Source organism: Anas acuta, chromosome 6 (assembly GCF_963932015.1).
Source record: "Anas acuta chromosome 6, bAnaAcu1.1, whole genome shotgun sequence".
NCBI lineage: Eukaryota > Metazoa > Chordata > Aves > Anseriformes > Anatidae > Anas > Anas acuta.
The window spans coordinates 15,389,759-15,409,142 of record NC_088984.1 but is presented as its reverse complement, the minus strand read 5'-3'; the positions used below and the strand labels follow the sequence as shown (position 1 = coordinate 15,409,142).

General features: G+C 37.8%; 1 protein-coding gene across 3 annotated transcripts in view; it reads left to right on the top strand.

Annotated features, from left to right (window-relative positions):
- Positions 1-19,384, top strand: part of MYLK (myosin light chain kinase) — a 204,388-nt gene that overhangs the window by 73,242 nt on the left and 111,762 nt on the right. For all 3 annotated transcript variants that reach the window (XM_068687510.1, XM_068687511.1, XM_068687508.1), the window contains 5 exons: positions 8,034-8,241; positions 11,038-11,086; positions 12,751-12,916; positions 16,569-16,734; positions 18,708-18,744. In XM_068687510.1, the coding sequence (XP_068543611.1) occupies positions 8,034-8,241; positions 11,038-11,086; positions 12,751-12,916; positions 16,569-16,734; positions 18,708-18,744 (626 nt within the window). The remainder of the gene's footprint in view (positions 1-8,033; positions 8,242-11,037; positions 11,087-12,750; positions 12,917-16,568; positions 16,735-18,707; positions 18,745-19,384) is intronic.

Sequence of the window (19,384 nt, the reverse complement as noted above, 5' to 3'; positions counted from 1 at the left end):
ATTTTAAAGGAAAAGCTTTTAAGAAATAGGAAGAGAGTCCTAAGTCTCTTTTTACCTCCTGGGTCTCCTTTGAATATTATGAATTGCATCTTCAGGTGATTCCTCCTCATCTCTCATCAGGGCAAAGGGTACAATGACAAAGCTTGAAGACTCTTTCATGTTATTGCCGTATCATATTAAATTTCTGCTCGAGACTAAAAGACTACGAGTTTTCCTCCACTCCCAATATTAACATTAGGAATATCAAGGAGTCCAACTAGGCAAAATGTTTCTTTTCATTGCCCAAAATTGGAATAAAGTAAAATATGTATGGTTTGAAACTTCTAAAGGTGAAATCTTGAGAAGGAATTTAATATAGTTTTATTCTTTCTACTTTTGATTCTTTATTAGCAGTAGTAGTATTGGTTTTGCAGCTTTTTTTCTTCCTCTCTCTCTCTCTCTTCAAGACAGTAGTCTGAATTCTTGTGTTGTCATGATTCTGTCCCTTCTCTATACCATTTCGGAGAAGAACCAGAAAACTGCACACACCAGTTATGAAGACTGATGTCTTCAGACTAGCATTCCAGTAAAGGTTATGGATGAAGAACTAATTTATGAAGTCTGTATGGATATAGAACAAGAACACTAAACACCAGATGTAATGTAAGTGTTCAGCTCTTAAAATAATAAAATAATAATAATAATAATAATAATAATAATAATAATAATAATAATAATAATAAATACATACATATATATATATATATATATATATATACTTTACAGAAAGACCATTATTGTTTCTTGTAGGTACTACAGGTAATGCTTTGAAGTGAGCTATGTTCAGTCCTAGTAACATATTCCAGTTTTGCTTTTGTAATTTGTAATTGTAATTCTAGCCTGCTCATTTGAAGAAGTAAGAGACGCAAAGTTATTTGCTTTGTTTGCAAGGTCGTAGCTAGGTCCCCAAATATTTAACGTTTTCATGTTTAACTTTGACAGGCAGGTTCTCTGTTCTAGAAGTAAGTTTTTAAAATGGATAAACTATTCTTGATATGTGGTTTGTGTGTATTTAAACTCTCAGAAGGAGCTTAACAATGTATCATGTCCACTCTCCTTTATCAAGAACATATGCTGTTCATTTGTTATGGCAAACTGCAGTTAGAACCTGACAGAAACACTGTTACAAGTCTTGCAAAAAAGCTGCACTGGCCAGAACCATATTTCCCATCTGCACTAATCCCCCAAAATTACATAAAAATATATCACCTCTTAGATGAGGTCATATTCATGGTGTTTATATTGCAGTCTCCACAGGTTTGTACTATTTTTCTCCTAAGATTGACGTTAAGAGTTCACACAAGTGTAAACTAATAAAACAAGAAGTAGTGGTGTTTTATTTTTCTTGTTACAGAACAAGCTGGACAGAGCACATTCTGTGGTGTGTCCAGTTCTTAGCATCCTCTGCTAAGTCCGCTCTCAAGTACTTGATTCCCTTCATAAATCTTTAGGTCAAGATCCAGACACAAAAAATCTTGGCTCTTGATTGAAGGCAGACAAAGGACACTGGCTAGAGTCTAATGACTATGGGAAATATTTTTTTGTAAGCCTTAGGATGAGCCTTTTGTGGGATGAGCCACATCCACAGAACAGCTATTACTGTCTAGATTGAATCTCTTGGGGCTGCAGGAGGGCCCTGGATTGTCTTTAGATATATGAATTTCAGATGAGCACATCTAATACATAACTTGCAATAAAGTGAATAATTTTCCATTTTGGTGATACCTAAACATTGGAAGAAGAGGTATGCTATACTTTCTCTGACATATTTCAAGTGTCAGTGTTATACATTGTTTATTCCTTTATCTACACTTTTTTGAATAGAATTACAATTACAGAATTTGTCATCTGCTCAATCATATTCCTTCTGATGCTTTCTTGATACAATCTGATGGATTCAAGTTTTGCAAAAGGGACAGTTTATGTCCCGCTTGTAATGACTGTTTGGTAAGCCAAGTCCCCTCTTTTCTGTTTTAGACTTTTGTCTGCAGGCTGCAGAACAAAGATCAGTTTGTCAGATACTCTGACAGGTTTTCTGCACCTCCCTTGAATCTCCTCCTGGTGAGACATCTAATGATATGTCCAAAGCACACTTTTTGGAGAAGCTCAGTGGTAACAGCAGCCCAGAAGCCACGTATAAGTGAGGCTATCTTGTTTCTATCCCTTTATAACTTCTGATCTCTACAGGTTTTTTCTTGAGTTGTCATTCCCAGAAATGATTGATTTCTGGTTGAAGGCAGGCATGGGACAGAGGATAGACTGCAAGCCCTTCTCAAAAAGTCACCTCGTTATGTGGCATTCTTTAATGTTAAGATAGGAAACCAGCCAAATAAGCAAAAACAAACAAACAAACAAACAAACAAAATGTTCTTCTAAAGGAGTTAATTGCTGTCAGACATCATCTACCAACCCACTGGCCAGTTTCTCTTACAGCATTCTCTGAGCACATTTGTTTGAGCCCCCACACACACACTTTTTTTTCTTTTTCCTGCAGAAGGAATGACTAGATCACTAGAAAGACCAACAATGAAATAATACATGGTAAATATGTTTATGAATGATATGAATGTTCAAAGTGACACTAATGTCAAACATGGCAAGAAGAAAACCAGTGATTACAAACCAATGATTACATTTCAACCATCTGTAGTGGTTTTTTGTAATTCTGTGCACATGATCTTGTAGTCATGGTCTCTTCCAACCCTGTTTCCCATTATTCTTCAATTAATCCATTTCTTCTTAAGGCAGAGTTAACTTCATAGTCTCATTCCTGATAGGTGTTTGTCAAACTGTACTTACAGGCCCACAATGATGGCAACCTTCCAGTGATAAAATCTATTGCTTGCCCTCTCCACTGTGTTTGTGAAAACAGTTTATTCTCATGTGCTTTGCGGGGACCTTTTTCATTAGGAAACATTTTTCATTACCGTCATTCTCATTATACGAGGTATCCTTGTTGCCTGGTTCAATGCAAACTGTGTTTCCATGTTATGATGCTCCAAACATTTTTTGTCTAACTGTAAATAGATTAGCTGCACAACTAATCATCAGTGTTTTTAACAAATTCTTTCTCTGTGTAGCAATGAATGAAGTGTAGGCTCCATGCATCTGTTTTGGTAGCCTCAAGGACTGCATATTCCTAAAAGTTTCAAGGCATGTGGAAAAGTCTATTTTTACATAGTTTGTTACCATTGAACATTTTAATTTAAACAACAAAAAAATCAATATATTTTCTCTTAGAAGTGTATTCTGTATTTTTCTCTTTGAATTATAAGTGGGTAGTTATGGTAAAGAGTTCTTCTCAAGAAGAACAAGGTGTTAAAAGCAGTGTCACTTAGGTGCAGAAGCATCAAACGTGCAGATTGTAAGATGTTAAATGCCACCTACCATACACTGTCATTCTTTAACAGCCTACAGAGGGGACATGCCTCAAAAGGCAGGTAGGCATGCAAATTGGGTAGAAAGCTACATTTTAAATAGCATGCAAAGTATGAAAAATTGAATAGAAAATATTTGTCTTTCAAAGATAAATTTGAAATTAATTGTTCTTCAGATGGATTGAACCATCTTAATAAAAGTGATTCTTTTATTCAATGATTGAACTGTTTACTTACAGTAGTCTTAACTCTGGATTTTGTAGAAATGAAGGCAAAAGCAGTCTACAGAGGTAGTGGCGCAAGTGAGCACTGTGCTGACAGAATCTGGTGTAATACATATGATGTATTTTGGGGGTATTTTGCCATCCAAGACAGTCTTTTGGTAGATGTTTTCTTCCTGCTCTCACTGCCTGTGTCTTGCTGTAACCTTGAGCAGCAAAAAGTAACATTTATCTAGACCTTAACTTCAAGAACTGAGCATCTCAGCCAGTATGATGAATGTAACACTTGAATATGTCAGGCAATATTCACCAGCCTTTCCAACAGCCTTACGGTGCTATAGTCACAAGGAGTAACTCAGCAATAACACACACCCCATCAAGGTTTCACAGTTGCTTACACTTCAGGTTTTTGCTATTTCTGGCTGACTCTTTTTGAGTGCTCTGCATTTGCGTTCATTGTTCACCTTGCTGGAGGCAGTGACAGCTATTACAAAGTAGGATCTGACTTGGAAGTTAAAAGCATGAGCCAAAAGAGTGCATCAGATTACCCAAATCTGCTACTGCAACTGTGACACATTAAAGTAGGCAAATTTATGGGTTTTTGGAATTGATATATAAGCAGCTGTTTTATGGAGCATAGATACAGGCCAAGTTTTAGAAAAACTTTCCTGCACTTTAGAACAGGCAGGGAAAAGGGTTACTGAATGTATTTGGCCTTGGCTGTCGCTGAATGCCTTTAGGTTTGCGACAACAGAGCAAAGAGTTTGTAGCAGAACATTTTTGAATAATACTGTCCTGTAGTGGATAACTTCAATGGATTTGTTCTATTTTTTCTTCTAATTTCTTTCCTTTGGGAACCTGGTACCATCCCTTTTCAATGACATTCCCCCAGACCTGGGTGCAGACTGAATCTAGTTTCACATTTAGGAAGTTTCATGAAGCAACAGGTTCTCTCAGCTTTTTCCACTTGCTGTGTTGATGCATGAAGCAGGAGACCTGTTGCCTGTTGTACCTTACCAGACTTTTCCAATCGTCTTTTACAAGACTCTAAGTGGTTGATGGGTCCAGAAAAGAACTCAAAGCTCACAGCAGATATTTGCTGCTCACTGTCAATTTTCCACTTGTTAGTGTTGTTCTGAAAGTAAAGAAAAACTGTAGCCTCACTGGGACTGGCAATGCTCACACAGACCAAGCTGTAAATAAACGTTATAGCCTTCTGCTGCTGGGCATTAAATAAGCAGATAAATTTCTCTTTGCTGTGGATTTATTCAAGGCAGATGTTTTTAGTGAGCTCTGGAAAGGTTGGGAAGGAATATAAAACCTGCTGCAGTTCTGGAATTGATCCATTAGGATCAAAACCTAGTAACGAGTGATACATTTAAGGGTTCGTGACACTTTTATGGCAAGACTATGTATTTCAGAGAGGGCTGGCTCAGTTTGAAACACATTCCAAACCCAAACCTGAAATAAATTCTTGCAACAGAGCAATTCAGTAAACTTCTGCTTTCCCCTTATTTCATTTTTGACAATAAATGAAAGAAAAATAAAATCAGATTTTGGGAATAGAATGATTCAACCTTTTGAAAAGAAATGGCATGCTGATCATCTGGGTTTGTCATTTTCTGGGTGGCATTTCCTCAGTGTAGAGGTGTGGATAAACAACATAATACAGACATAACAAGAATGAAATAAACACACATGGAAGAATTGGAAAAATACTTCATGTAGGCTTAGCTATCTGATAGTGGAAGGGCATGTATAATTATCTACCTGAATTTGAAGAGTCAGGTAAAAATGGCCTTGTGTGGTCCAAGAGGGACTTAAGAATATGATAAAACAGTAAGGAAAATGGAAGTAAGATGCTTCCCATTGTTTCAACCCCAATATTTCCCTGGCATAAGGGATGGAAGGTTTGTGCTTCGGTCCTTTGAAGTTCAATGAAACAGTACTTCATCAAAAACAACAGAAGGAATGATTGCAAACTCAAAAAAGTAGTAAATAGATTAAGTAATGTGCAAGTGATGACTTGTATTCACAGGGCAGAATCTCAGCAGCTGTAACCAGTGGTTAGACTGCCACTAGTTAAGCTGATGCAATATAATGCACTGAAAAGGTGTTTTTCTTCTCACACCAATACAAGGGCTACTCGTATTTTACTCTATCCTTAAAATAGGAATTTCAAAGAAATTTTGCCTCAAATATTTCAAATTCAAAGAAAGCTTAACTTAATATAAAAGAAAACAGAAATGAGAGGTAGAAACTCAATTCTAAAGAAGCTCAATCTAAAATTAGAAGATAGGCAAGAGGGTGTTGACAAGGTAATGCTTAGAAACAGTTTTCTGGTACAAGTCACATTCTGTACCAATGAACAGATTATCAACTCACAAGAGCTACGCTACTGAAATAAAATAAAATAAAATAAATCATATTGATGTTTCACAAATTTATTTTCATGAAAATTAGATGTGCTGAGGAAGATACCCTTCCTGAGAGCTTGACCTCTGATAAAGCACTAAAACAATGTGCTACAGTAATGTTAGAGGGTAAGATCTAATAGGAGCTGATGTTTTTCAGAAAGCACAGGAAAGAAAAAGCATGGCCACAAAATGCTTTAAAAGATGTTGTGGTAGTTTTAAACAGTAATTGACCCCCCGTTGTGCAGGGATCCACAATGCGTTCGTCCTAGAACATGGCTCTTGCTGAGATAAAGATAGACTCAGAAAGAACCTGAGAAGTGGAAAGTTTATTCAGCTTACTCAGCATATTCATGCTCTTGGCAAGCATTACTGTCCTCTCTCTACGTATGTTAAGTAATGCCAGGAAGAAGGGGTAGCCACATCACTGGCAAATTTTTTCTGAACTGATACCGAAGGAATTAAAGGTAAGAGAAAAATTTCTGACAGCTGTAGCTTAAGCTCAGGCAGATGAGAAGCCCAGCTGGAGTGAGGTGGGGCTGGATTAAAAATGAAAGGTTTTGAAAGAAGAGAACATAAAGAGTGGGTAAGGCTGGTTGGCTAAGGACTGTAATTTGGAAAGTAAATGCTGTGCAGGCAGAAGAAAGCAGAACTGAAATGCTGATTTGAAGCTGAGAGGAGACTGCTGGGAGGAATTTGGACAAGCCACAAACCAGCCTTCCTCAAATCAAGACAGGTCATCAATATTTTGCCCACCTGGAGGTTGAAGGGACTTCCTGTTCAGTTGCCAAGATTTGATAACATAGTTCAATATGTAGCATTGCTACTTTCCCAGTGAGCAAACGCAGCCGCAACAATTACTCATCCCAGTTCATCTTGATCCACTCAGTTGCTTCATGACATTTAGGCAAAGGATCAAAGAGTTGGACGCTGGAGAGCTAACATATCGGAGTGGGGGGAATAGGAAAAAAAAAGGGGGGGGAAATGTAGTCAGAGGTTGTTATGACAACAGGAAAAGTGTTCTAACAGTTAACACATACTAAACCAACCTTCAAAGTTGATGGCATCTCTCATAAAGCGGAGGAAAAACCTTTGCCTGAGGAGTTAATTCGTTAGTGGAAAAGTGTATGTCTGTTTTTTCCCATCTTTTTATGAAAGGAAGACATGGATCCTCAGCAGGTTTCAACAGCTTAATTGAGATCAATAACTGTTCTTGGTTATGCCAGCTGAGAATCTGTCTGCAGATCTGAGGGTATCATTAATGCCATAGCAGGCAAGGATGTATTAACATGGTTGCTGTTTAACGAGCATAGGATTGCCTTGTTTTGTTGAATTCTCTTCTTTGGGTGACTAATAGACCACAAAGCTCCTTAAATGTAGCAGTGTGTTTGTGTGAATATAGCTACATCATTATTGTCCACCTGCCACCGTAACATGAGAACAGCCCCTAATGATACTTTCTCAAATGCTTTATCTCCTGCTTTTAAGGATCAAGACAAAAGGTGGCAATTGCCTGCCTGTTTATACATGTAGGCTGGAACCACTACATCTCAGCACATGCAGATTTACAAAACAAGCTTAATTCTTGGCAACCATATTAGAAATGTTTGGTCTTGGTACCTTGCAGTCTTGCATACTTAGAGCTATAACAGCACTTCTGCCCTTGAGTCTCTGAGCAATGAGAACCTAGGTGTGACGATTCTTCATTAGTACCTCACCGTGATTCTGAAGACAAACTATTCTAGTGGGAAACTTTTACATAAGTATCTATCTGCCTCACTACTTTTATGATTTTAACAGTCTGACTTATGCAAGAGTTTCTTCATTTCATTATGTTCTGCCATTTGGCTTGCAAAGAGTATGTGTTTAACAGCTCCTGTGTCAAGAACTTTCCACTGCATTGCTAAATGTCCAACATTTCTTCCTAATACCATCATCTCTTATGTTTGTCTTCTTCTCTGATCTCTCTCATGTCTTTCCAGGTCAGAGGCTACCCCGAACCTCACATCACATGGTACAGAAATGGGCATCCTGTCCCAGAAGGAGACCATTATGTCGTAGACCACAGCATTCGGGGGATATTCAGCTTGGTAATCAAAGGTGTGCAGGAAAGTGATGGTGGTAAATACACCTGTGAGGCTGCAAATGATGGTGGGGTTCGTCAAGTGACTGTGGAACTGACAGTAGAAGGTAAGAGGATACTGCTATTGCAATGATTATAAAGTTTAATTAAATGAACATGGTTGCTAAACTGCCTTTCTGGTTAAGATCACAACAGTACATACTTACTTTCTCATTGGCGCAAGAGTAATATTAATTACTTGTATTGCTGCTGTCACTGGAAGAGTAATGTGACACGTCTGGAAGACAGAAATCCCTTTCTCATAGCCACAACTCTAACATGGGTGCAGGTCCTAGTCCAAGTGCTGTGGTGGTATCAACAGCCTTCCCATTTTCACATATAAACTACTTATTTTCTTAACTTTTTGGTACTGTTCTCTTCCTGGCTTTATATATGGACAGTTCTTCCTGGGGCTTTAAGAGGAACTGATACTGTTTCGGATCCCTTTTGAAAGTTGCCCATGCTGTTAGCTGAATGTTAACATGAGGGGTCATCCTTGCTGCTTTTTTTCTGATCTGCTCTATGGCTAAACATTTTCACTTACCAGTATATCCAGTCTGAGGGTCGGTGGGCTAATACAGTTTCGTTTTATCACTAAATAAATATATTTAAAATGGGAGCCATCCATATTAAGATCAAGCTTCTGTTTTGCAATAGATAGAACAATGTGTGACTCCCAAACGAAACTAATGAAGTTGTTTCTGTTGAAGGCACGTATGACAGCTAAATTTCAGCTTGTAAAACAGTTGGTTAGCTTTAGTTAGACTTGCTCTTTCAGAGGTATTAATTGTGTTACTAGAGCTGTTTCTGACCTCCCTTTGTGTTAAGCTCTAACAAGAGGACCTGCCCCACCAGTACTGCACTGTCATGTTCCTTAGGGAACATGCAGTATAAGCAAGACAGAGCAAGCAGAGAGGGCTGATGTGCATTTCTCCAATAGAGATAGAACCCCAGCAGGGGCATAAAGGCATAAGCCTGTTCTGTCTGTACTCCTGAAATGTGGGACCAGATATTGGCTGACAGTTGTCAGGCTTCTAGGATGGAGCTAGTGCAAATAAAACCAGGTAGAGCTGCCATTTTTCTGTACTTGTTAGCTTAGACCACATACAACACGTCTCATCAGACCTCTATGTATTGTTGCCCTGCCTTTCCCAGATAAATCTAACAGTTTAAGATGTTATGCACAGAACTCCAATTCTATAGCTATATAAAGTAGGTGTTAACCTTCAGATCTGTATGGCATTGGTAACAAAAGACCACATCTTAAAGACATTGCTATAAGCGTTGCAACTTTGATGGAAACCTCCACTTAGAACAAAAATAAAAGCCTGGAAAGTTAACGTTTCCTCTCAGACAGTAAAAATTATGGCAATCTTGGATGTTTCACAGTGTATCAGGCAGGCGCACTGGGGCAATATGTGTCTGGAGTTCTGTCTGTACCCTTCCATTTGCTAAGTTGCACACCTGGTTGTAATTGCATGCTTATTGTAGTGTGGAAACAGCTAAGATCAAACCCAGAAATTTTTAAGAGAAAATATGCATATTAGATTGTTGCAAATTCCAAATTTTAAATGTAAAGAGTGACAGAGATGCAGTGAATTATGGAAATCAAATGTATTGCTTCTCTCTTAGCTATTTGGCTATGTTGGAGATCTGCTGAATATCAGAGTGTTTCAGATCATAACTTTGCATTGAATTCCTGAAGCACAGCAAAAATTGACAGCAGGCCTGAAGCAATCAGCATTTGGATATATTCTGAGTCAAAATCTCTTACACACATCCTCAGAGTACATACTGAAATATGCATGTGTCTGGAAGGATAGTTATTGCCTTCTGTTTTAAAAATTATGCAAAATATTTTTTTTCCCTAGTTTAAAACTGTCTGAGAAACAACTTGTGTGGAGGTGGAGTTTTTTAAAAGTGTTTTTATATCAGTTCTTCTGACCTAGGCTTTGCTACAGTTTAAAAACAATGCCGTGGTATTTCCTAATGACTGAATTTCCCAGAGTTTAATTACAGTGTTTTTTATTCTAATAAATATGCATCAAGACAGCAAAGCACAGGTATTTTGTTTTTCAGCAAAGACCTATACAGGGCTGACTGCTACCTGAAAAAATGATGGACTGAAACACAGTCTAGTGTTTCATCTTGCATGACTATCCTATCTGAGAGTTAATGTAAATTCTTATGAAGTGCTAGAACAATGTGTTTTTTCAAGGCCATCAGAGTTGTTCATCAGTGCTGCTACTCTGAATCTATCCCAGGCCACTAGCCATTTTTTTCTGACCCGAAGCTACCAGGAATGCTGTGTGCAGTAGATGGCGCTGAGCTTACATGACTTCGTACACATATGTCCTGCTCACACCACCAGTAAGCAAGAGGAACTTTAGAGCTTAAAAGAGAATGATTTTTTTAAAGAAAAGGTATTCCGGGGCTAGTACAGGAATAATAATTAAAAGAAAGAAAGAAGGAAAAAAAGGAAGGAAAGAAGGAATTAAAAAAAAAAAAAAAAAACTCTCTCAGAGTCCAAATAGTTTTTATGCTATCTAAATTGAGTTAGTGCTGCACTGTAGAAATTAGGCACTGGCATATATATTTTTTAAAACACTTTTTTCATGAACAGTCTGCAGTGTTGTTACTACTGAGGCCAAGGGCTAGATGCTAATTCTGCTGAAACCTGGTTTTGAAATTGGAGAGCCTAACTTTGGACTACAGGTGACATAACCTCATGCTGCAGGTGCTGCGTTCCTCCTTTACTTTTGAAACCTGGAGAAATGAATGTTTTACATAGACTTTAGTATCTATAGTTCCTAATGTTATTGACAGCAATTCTTACTTCCTATTTTTCTGTCTTGTGCTCACAGGAAACTCCTTGAAGAAATATAGCCTGCCATCCAGTACTAAAACCCCTGGGTAAGAAGTCCAGTGGCTTTTATATTAACAGACACAAATATGTTTTGGTGGGGAACAAGTAAAATGACTCTTTCTAAAGTATATGCACTTCTCTTTTCATCTGCCTATTGCATCTTTTCTTTAGCTCTGATTCACTCTGAGGGCCAGATTAAAAGTGTTGGATTCTTGTCCAGTTCTCAGTAATTCCTTGCTGGAAATGTGTCCCCAAGGCTCCTTGCCTGTGCAAGAATGAGGGAAATAGAGGAAAGAAAAGCCTGGTAGTTAATGACTCAGTTCTGCACAGCATGACATTGGAATAGAATAACTGGTTGGCATGATCGCTCACACTTGTGAAATGGGAATAGCAAGAATGGCTGGGCTCACAGAGGCAGGGCAAGCCTAACTTCATCGATTCAAAGTCCTTAGCTCCTGCAGAGCTGAATGCCAGCTACAACAACATCTGGAAACAAACAAACATTTCTGAAGTCAAGTGTGTTAAGTCCAAATCTCCATTTTTCCCAAGTGGAATAGATACCATGAGAACTGCTCTGTCAGTAAAATGTTCAAGGCTGTCAGGAAGTGGCTCGATACAGCTCCTGCTCCTTCATAACAGGAATTCAGATGGCTGAAAAGAGAACTTTCTGCTTTTATCTGTGCTGCAGTTTTGCACCCTTCTGTCTCTGTTCTCTGAAATTCAGAAATCCTTCCCTGCATCTTCCATGACAGGTCAGGCATCCTTTAAAGCTAGAACAACTACTACTTTTAGACTGTTTAGTAAGAAATAAAATCAACTGAAATAATAATTCAAGTATAATTTAAATATTTCCAAGTAACACAGTAGGCATACTGTAGGCTAGAGGAAAGACTTGTTCTGTTTTGGTGTAACTGTTATGAAGAACTGGTTGATTGGGTGATCTACTCTGACCTGACCTGGCACTATGAGCCTTCTTGCTGTTCTTTACATGTAGCTTTTAATGTTGCCTTCCTCATGCTAGCAGTTATTTAATTCTACAATGAAGTGTTTTCCATTGCAGCTTATTATGGTCACTCTTTTCTCTCAAGCATTTTTACTGATCCTCTTCTCCGTGTAAATTTTTTCATCACCGTCTCATCTCTTTCTTAGAAAGCTCAATTTGCCTATATGGCAGTCATCGTGTCTTGGCAGCACCTTAGATTAAGGGAATATGGTATCTGTTGGTATCTGACACCTGGTAGAAATGGTGAGGTACTGACACATCTCTCTTGAATGGGGTAAATGGCCATCTGGAAAAGGACTTGCAAGTGATTGAGTTTGCTTGAAATAAAAGGTAAAAAAAAAAAAAAAAAAAAAAAAAAGGTGAAAACTAAATGTATGCAGTGTTTCCTGTCATTTAGTTTGTCCAGCTCAGATTATAGGCAACTCACATGGACATCCTTGTATCCTGGATGAGGGTACATAGCATTAATGCTGTCCTCATTCACTGCATGAGGAATCAGGAGCAGCCATCACAAGCATTTGCACTTCTTCCATTGGCCAAAAAATAATTAGTGTATGGCTGAAAGTCTGATAACTACAATGTTGGTTACTGCTTATTATATATCCTTGTTGGCAGAAAACCTGTTTAAAATGCTTCCTGAATTTTACTTTATCCAGGACGACTTCTAGAAGTTCTTCTGTAACACCAGGATTTTGATTCCCTTTTTAGGGGAAGACTTACTGTTCCTCCTGTGGAGCATAGGCCAAGCATCTGGGGAGAAAGTCCACCCAAGTTTGCTACAAAACCCAACAGAGTTGTTGTGCGTGAAGGCCAAACAGGCAAATTCTCGTGTAAAATAACAGGACGACCTCAGCCTCAAGTGACTTGGTATAAGGTACGAATTCCCAATAAATTAATGTCCTTCTCCTGTTCTGAAGTGTTGTTGTTTTTTTTTTTGTTTGATTGTTTGTTTGTTTGTTTTGTTTTACTTGAAAGAATGAAATGCATTTGATACTGCATTATGGCAAATGATCATGGCAAGAATTTATGTACAAGGAGGGCTATGTTCTTCCTAATTTCATGTGGAATAAATCCAAAAAAAAGATGCTAGCTTTCTTCTGAGTATAAAGTTCTCTCATAAAAATAGCAAGTATGAGAAATACTTGCCCAAAACCTTGCTAGGTAGATAAGAGAAATAGAGAAGGGATGGGAAATATGATTATCACAATCTCTGTTTTATCCCTCTGCAGGGATTTAATGCTTTGGCTGAGGTTACAGAGGAGTCTCTTACAGCTTTGAAAATTACAACTTTATTTCCCAAGTTCTATGTCAGCACCTCAGTCACAGCCTTTTCTGTTTCATTTATGCTAGGTTCCACCTGTACATTAGAATTAAGAAGATGCCTGCAAAGAAATGAAATTGAATTGGAAAGAAAACTAACAGCTTAGGAACTGTCAGACATGATTGTTTTTTGGCATGCACAATTGTTTATGCAAATTAAAAAAAAAAAAAAGTCTAAGATAAACAACAGTTCAACTAATTCAGTATGATCTCTGCTAAAGCACTGGTAGCTGAAAAGAGTCTGACATAGAATATAAAGGAGACCTGAGCTATCAACTTCAGGTCTTCATTAAAATGGGGAATTGTGAGCATTTACAAAAATACACATATTTATATAGAAATAAGCAACACTTAAAATTCATTAGACTATTAAAAAACCACGACTTAAGTCCTACTGCCCCCTTTGGGCATGTGCAAGATCTCCAAACACTTTCTTGTTAGTAGTGAGAGGGTGCTCAGATGATAATTAAATAATTCACTGATTACGCCTTTTATTTTCTGGAACTATTATAATTTTAGAGAATTACAATTACTTTATTTAATTTGGAAGAACAAATATTGTGACTGCTCTGTTGGCATCCTGCTCTCCTTCAGCCTTCAAGAACCAGTTGCCTTATGCATTGGTGTCAAGACAAGTGGAAATGTTGTGGCAGCCCAGAGCTTTTAACTTTTTCTAGTGTCTGCAGGTTTTCTGGAAAAAAAAATAAAATAAAAAAAATGCAGAAAACTGCTTGTAGGGCAGGGACATGCTTCCTACTCATGGCCTGCTTCACTCCAGACTTATTCTTGTTCTCTGTTATACAAGAATGCTGTTACATCTCAGAAAACAAGCAACCTTGTTCTGTGGAAGCACTCACTAAGAACATCTCCTTCAGTTGGCAGCTCTGCCTAGAATCAGCTTTCCCCTCTGCAGCTGCTCCACAGCTGCAACAGTCTGCTTTCAGTCCCACCAGACTCACTTAGGCTTTCCAGCCATGCAGTTCAGTACAAAATAAGATTTGTCATTCAGTTCTCTTTGTTCAGGGCTACATGGTAAACAGCAGCTTGGATAAACACTTTGGTACTTCACACACTGTTTTGAGGTTTGGTAGAGGTTACCTGACATATTTTGCCATTCACTGTTAGCTTCTTTACCCTGTGATTCCATAATCTGACATTCCTTCTCTAATCAAATGAACTAAGTGCATGACATTTTTGTTACTAGCAGCTCTTTGAGTCCCGTTCGTGTCTCTGTCCTTAAAAAAACGTGTTTTGATGCTCACAGGTCTGCATATATTACTCAGTAAAATACCATAGGTGTGTTGTTCAGAGGTTCACTAGTCACACCATTGCTGGCCTGCAGACACCCTGTCACTCTTGAACTTATCCTCAGTTCATCTCTACAATGTTTTGGTTGAGTTGGGTTTCTCTAGGCCTTCATAATATTAATTCAGCACCTATTTTGAGCACTGTAAAGCTTTCTTTCAATAATTCATTTGCTCTGTAAGGTAAAAATGTGTTGTTGCTCTGTATCAGAGTTTTATTGGCAGGTTGTTGTGAAGCATGTTTTTATACCTTTATTCATAAGGCATGACTCAAAAGGTAATTGTGTGTGCTTTAGCTAACTGAAAACAAGCTCAAGCCCATGATACTTCAGGTCACATCAGGAAGGCACTGCAGCATCCTGCTGAGTGGCAGGTGTATCAGCCCTGCCTCAGCACCATGAAAATGAGCTTATGTGACAACTGGACCACACCTGGCTAGCGCAGAGCCAACACATGGACAAATTAAAACTGCACATTTCAGAACTAATGAATAAGTTCTTGTGTAAATCTCTTACTCTGCTTATTTTTTTTCTTCTGCCTTTTCTTACTTAAGTTGTAAAGAACAGCAGCTTATACAATATAATTACCAAACCCCTGCTGTGAATCAGCTTTTTGGATTTACAGGATTTACAGCACCCAGAGAGCAGCAAGTTCATAGACATTTTTTCCCAGAACTTTTACTGACCAGTACCTTACAAATCCTGGAGGAAACACATCTTTCCCTTCCTAAACTTGGGATAGGAAAAGTTGTAGTGCCTGATAGCAAGGAAATCCTCTATAATGGCTGATGTTAAAGCAGAGGCAAATTTACTCGCAGAATGAGTTGGTCAATTTTAAAATAGAATAGAATTTAAAAGCAAAGAAACAACTGTTTTGATTGTCTGATCTATGTAAAAGCACAGAACTGTATACATTTTCCTGCCTTAAATTCTTGTGGTTTGATTCACCTTCAGTGTAGCCCTTTGAAAGAAACTCCACTTTATTTTAAATCTTGGAGTTGTAGGAGAATGCATTAAATTTGCAATAAATTTGCAGTTGTAGGAGAATGCATTAAATTTGCAAGTAAATTGTATCAATCTTCTACACTTCTCACTGTTCCTGGCTCCAGATTTTTTAATTATTGCATTGCATAATATCCCAATGTGTTAGACTAAGGAGCACTCTAATATTAAACATCTTTTTTACATAAGTTTAAAGCTTCATGAAGTTTAGTTCTTTTGTGACAGAAGTAACAGAGTCAAAGCTGGCTTTCTCCCATCTATATATTCTTTGCTAGTGGCTTGTCTTGGTCATGAGGGTTCTGTTAGAGAATGCTTAAATCCAGACCCACCTTCAGCTGGTCTCCACAAAGGATTTGTGTTGCAGCAATACCTCCTTAAGGCACAGTTAGTGCCTTCTGCTACCCTCCTCACCTGGCCCTTGATGAGGTCCTCTCATGTAGAATTTTTTCCAGTTCCTGAAGAGATTCAGCATATTGATGAAGAGATACAGCTATTGAAGAATGGAGAAATGCTCCTCATGCTGGAAGTTGTTACTTAATGTGATGTTTGACTTCCCTGGAGTGAACATGAATGGAAAAGCCAACATACAACAAAAGAAAACGTTTGTAAGGATGTGAATATGGTAAATAATGAAAAGTCAAAAACAAACCAAAATGTATGGATGGCAAAATGCAAGGAGAAACAGCCTCTTGCAGTTATGAATTAAAGAACTTCTGGGCACTTTTTTTTTTTTTTTTTATCATGCAGATATTTTTCACTGAAAGTATTGGGCTGAAAGATAGGAGAAAGACATTTTTGCCTGATGTTTTACCAAAAAACAAACAAACAAACAAACAAACCTGTTTTCTCCCCGTCTCCTACAAACAGCTCTCTGTCTCATGGTGTCTTGTGATATTTGCAGGGTGATATTCAGTTGCAGCAAAGTGAGCGTTTCAACATGTTTGAGAAAACTGGCATCCAGTTCTTGGAAATCCAAAATGCTCGGCTTGCTGATGCAGGAATTTACACATGCACAGTGGTAAACAGTGCTGGGAAGGCCTCTGTGTCTGCAGAGCTCACTGTCCAAGGTACAGTAAAGACAGATCCACAGGAGAGCAAAAATGAACCACTGTCATTGCTTTGAAAAATCTTTGGTTGTGTTTTCAATATAAATGTTTACTTTTTTTTTCATCCTACTCTCTCTTCATTAGATGGTACTGTGATAGCTTGGAGCATGCTACAGCTGAAAACATTGTGTTGGTTTAATGGCAATGAACAGTCTAATTGCTTCTTTGTAATAACTTTCTATAAAATCAGCTTTCCATTTTTACTGTGTTTTTGATCTTCATATGTTTTGAAAGTAGAATTTAACTTCAGCTAGAAACTTTGCAGTTGTAATTCTAAACAGTAATTAATTTTGTATTTATTGAATAACAGCACTGGGTGCATGTTTATACCAACTACCTTTTGGAAAACAAAATTGTATCTGTATTTGTAGAACTAGGAAAGTAAAGGACAGGAGCATAACTTAAAACTGTAAGAGATAAAAAGAAGTTTAATGAGATTAAAATTCTCAACTCCCAAATCCCCTCTGTCTTATTTCCCTACAGTTAAAGAAAATAATCTATTTATATAAATACTTCAGGATGTTCTATTCCATATATGCTTTACCATATAACAGTTCAATTTGCAGTTTGATGATTCTTACGGTACCCTTTACGTTAGCCTCAAAATCATAAAGCCTTCAACAACTGCACAAAAGAGGAATTTCGTCAGTCAGTGGACAAACAGCTGGCTTAACAGTTGTTGAACCCAATGAAATAATTAAATCAACAACTGCTGTCTTTACCTGCAGTCACAAGATCAATAGGTTACATATGCCCCCAGCAGAGAAATTTTTGGTGAGTGTTGTCATTCTGTAAGATACCAAGAACATAAATAACACAAGGATTTGTATTTGGGATCCTCAGAACCACAACTAGCCTTTACCACTTAAAGCTGTGTGTGTTTTTTTATCTGTAAGTTCCAATCTGATGAGGCCATTGTAGAAAGTTTCTATGTGTTGCCTGTTCAACTAATGTTTCATAGAAAAGGCCATAAAGTTCATTAAGCCCTTTTTTTTAAAAGTGAAACTTGATAGTTACTTGCTCTCCCTGAACTTGTGAGCTTTCTGTTATGTAATGGGTACGTCTGCCCTGAGAGATGATGCAGAACTGGGGTCACAAGGTCAGTTGTGGTATATGTTTGCTTCAGATGCTGACCACATCTCTGAATAATGCACGCATTCTTTCTTGGATTAGCACAGGTCAGTAAAAAGGGCACTCTCTCACAACGTACTCGACTAACTGGATGATTCCACTTACCTAACCACAATAATATAATACCGAAGTCTTTCATTATCAATTAAATTAGGTAGTAGAAATTGCTGCAGAATGCTAGCAGAAAATCAAGTGGTTCAGAATTACTGAATTTTCTTTTATAGCCACGCAGTCGCTTATTTCTACAACTTGCTCCAAGAGCTTCATTTTTTTCCTCAGGTAGCTTATGTAGCTTATGTAGCTACGCCAATGTAGCTTAACCCAGATTTTCTGGTGATGTTTCAAAGTGAAGAAACACTGATTTAAACAGGGTACCACTGCAGTTTCATTGTTGGCATGCTCAGTTGTAGTACTGATGGTTTGTAGTACTGATGGTTTGTCTTTCTCCCACTTCTGCATGCTCTTTGGAGTTCCCATAGGACTTGATGAGCTGGTTCTCAGGTGGAACCTCTTCTTTACTTCTGTCCTCCAACAGAGAGTCTTTGAGACTCATAGTTCTCAACGGTCGAGAGCTTACTTGACCTAGAAATGTCTCAAAGTGGACCAAGACCTCTGTTTCAGCTGAGCCTTTTGGTGTATTCTATATAAATTCTAGACATGGTGGTAGTCAATCTTGACTTCAAAGGACAGAAGATATGAAGAGTGAAGGATCTTAAGTGTGTTCTTCACTTATAATCTTTGAAATTTATGGGAGTGTGCATGGTATGTATAAGTTACCTGTTCTTTTTTTATTATTATTTCAGGTTCCGACAAGACTGACACATACACTCAGCCACTATGGTACGTTTTTACTAGACTTCTTTGTCATACCAAGGTTCCTTCTCAGCACTAATTTTGACATTTACAGCACGAGCCTTCATGCAACAACAAGTTGTATAATCTGAACAAAAGCTATGTGAGGACACTCACATATACTCTCATATAAATAGTACATATTCTCAGTACCAATTGGTCAATGTTTTTAATTTTTTTTTCATCCAAACGCTAAGTATCAAGTAAGTAATGAGCAGGTTGTTCTTTGCTGTCAAAAGCAAAATACACTATGGCCATAGTATTTGATATTGTTTGCAAATGGACTACAAAAGTAAGGGTGAGGTAATAAGTAATAAAAAAAATATTTTAGGACATTATCAAGATAATTAAAATTGAATGACTATGAATTTTAAGAAATCGTTTTATAAAATTCCTTTAATTTATGGACAGAAGATGCTGAAATGAAATGCACTATGCTGCCTATGTAAGACACTTTAATGAAGGCCATTTACTTTACAGTCTTCAGGATGTTAAATCTGTCCTCATGTGCCAAGGGTGGCATTTCAAAAGTACATGTTTATGTTGTCCTGACTCTATGTCAGTTGCAAAGTGGACCTGAAAATGCTGTGCTACCTTGTTTAAGGTCTGTGTGATTTTTAGGAACGTA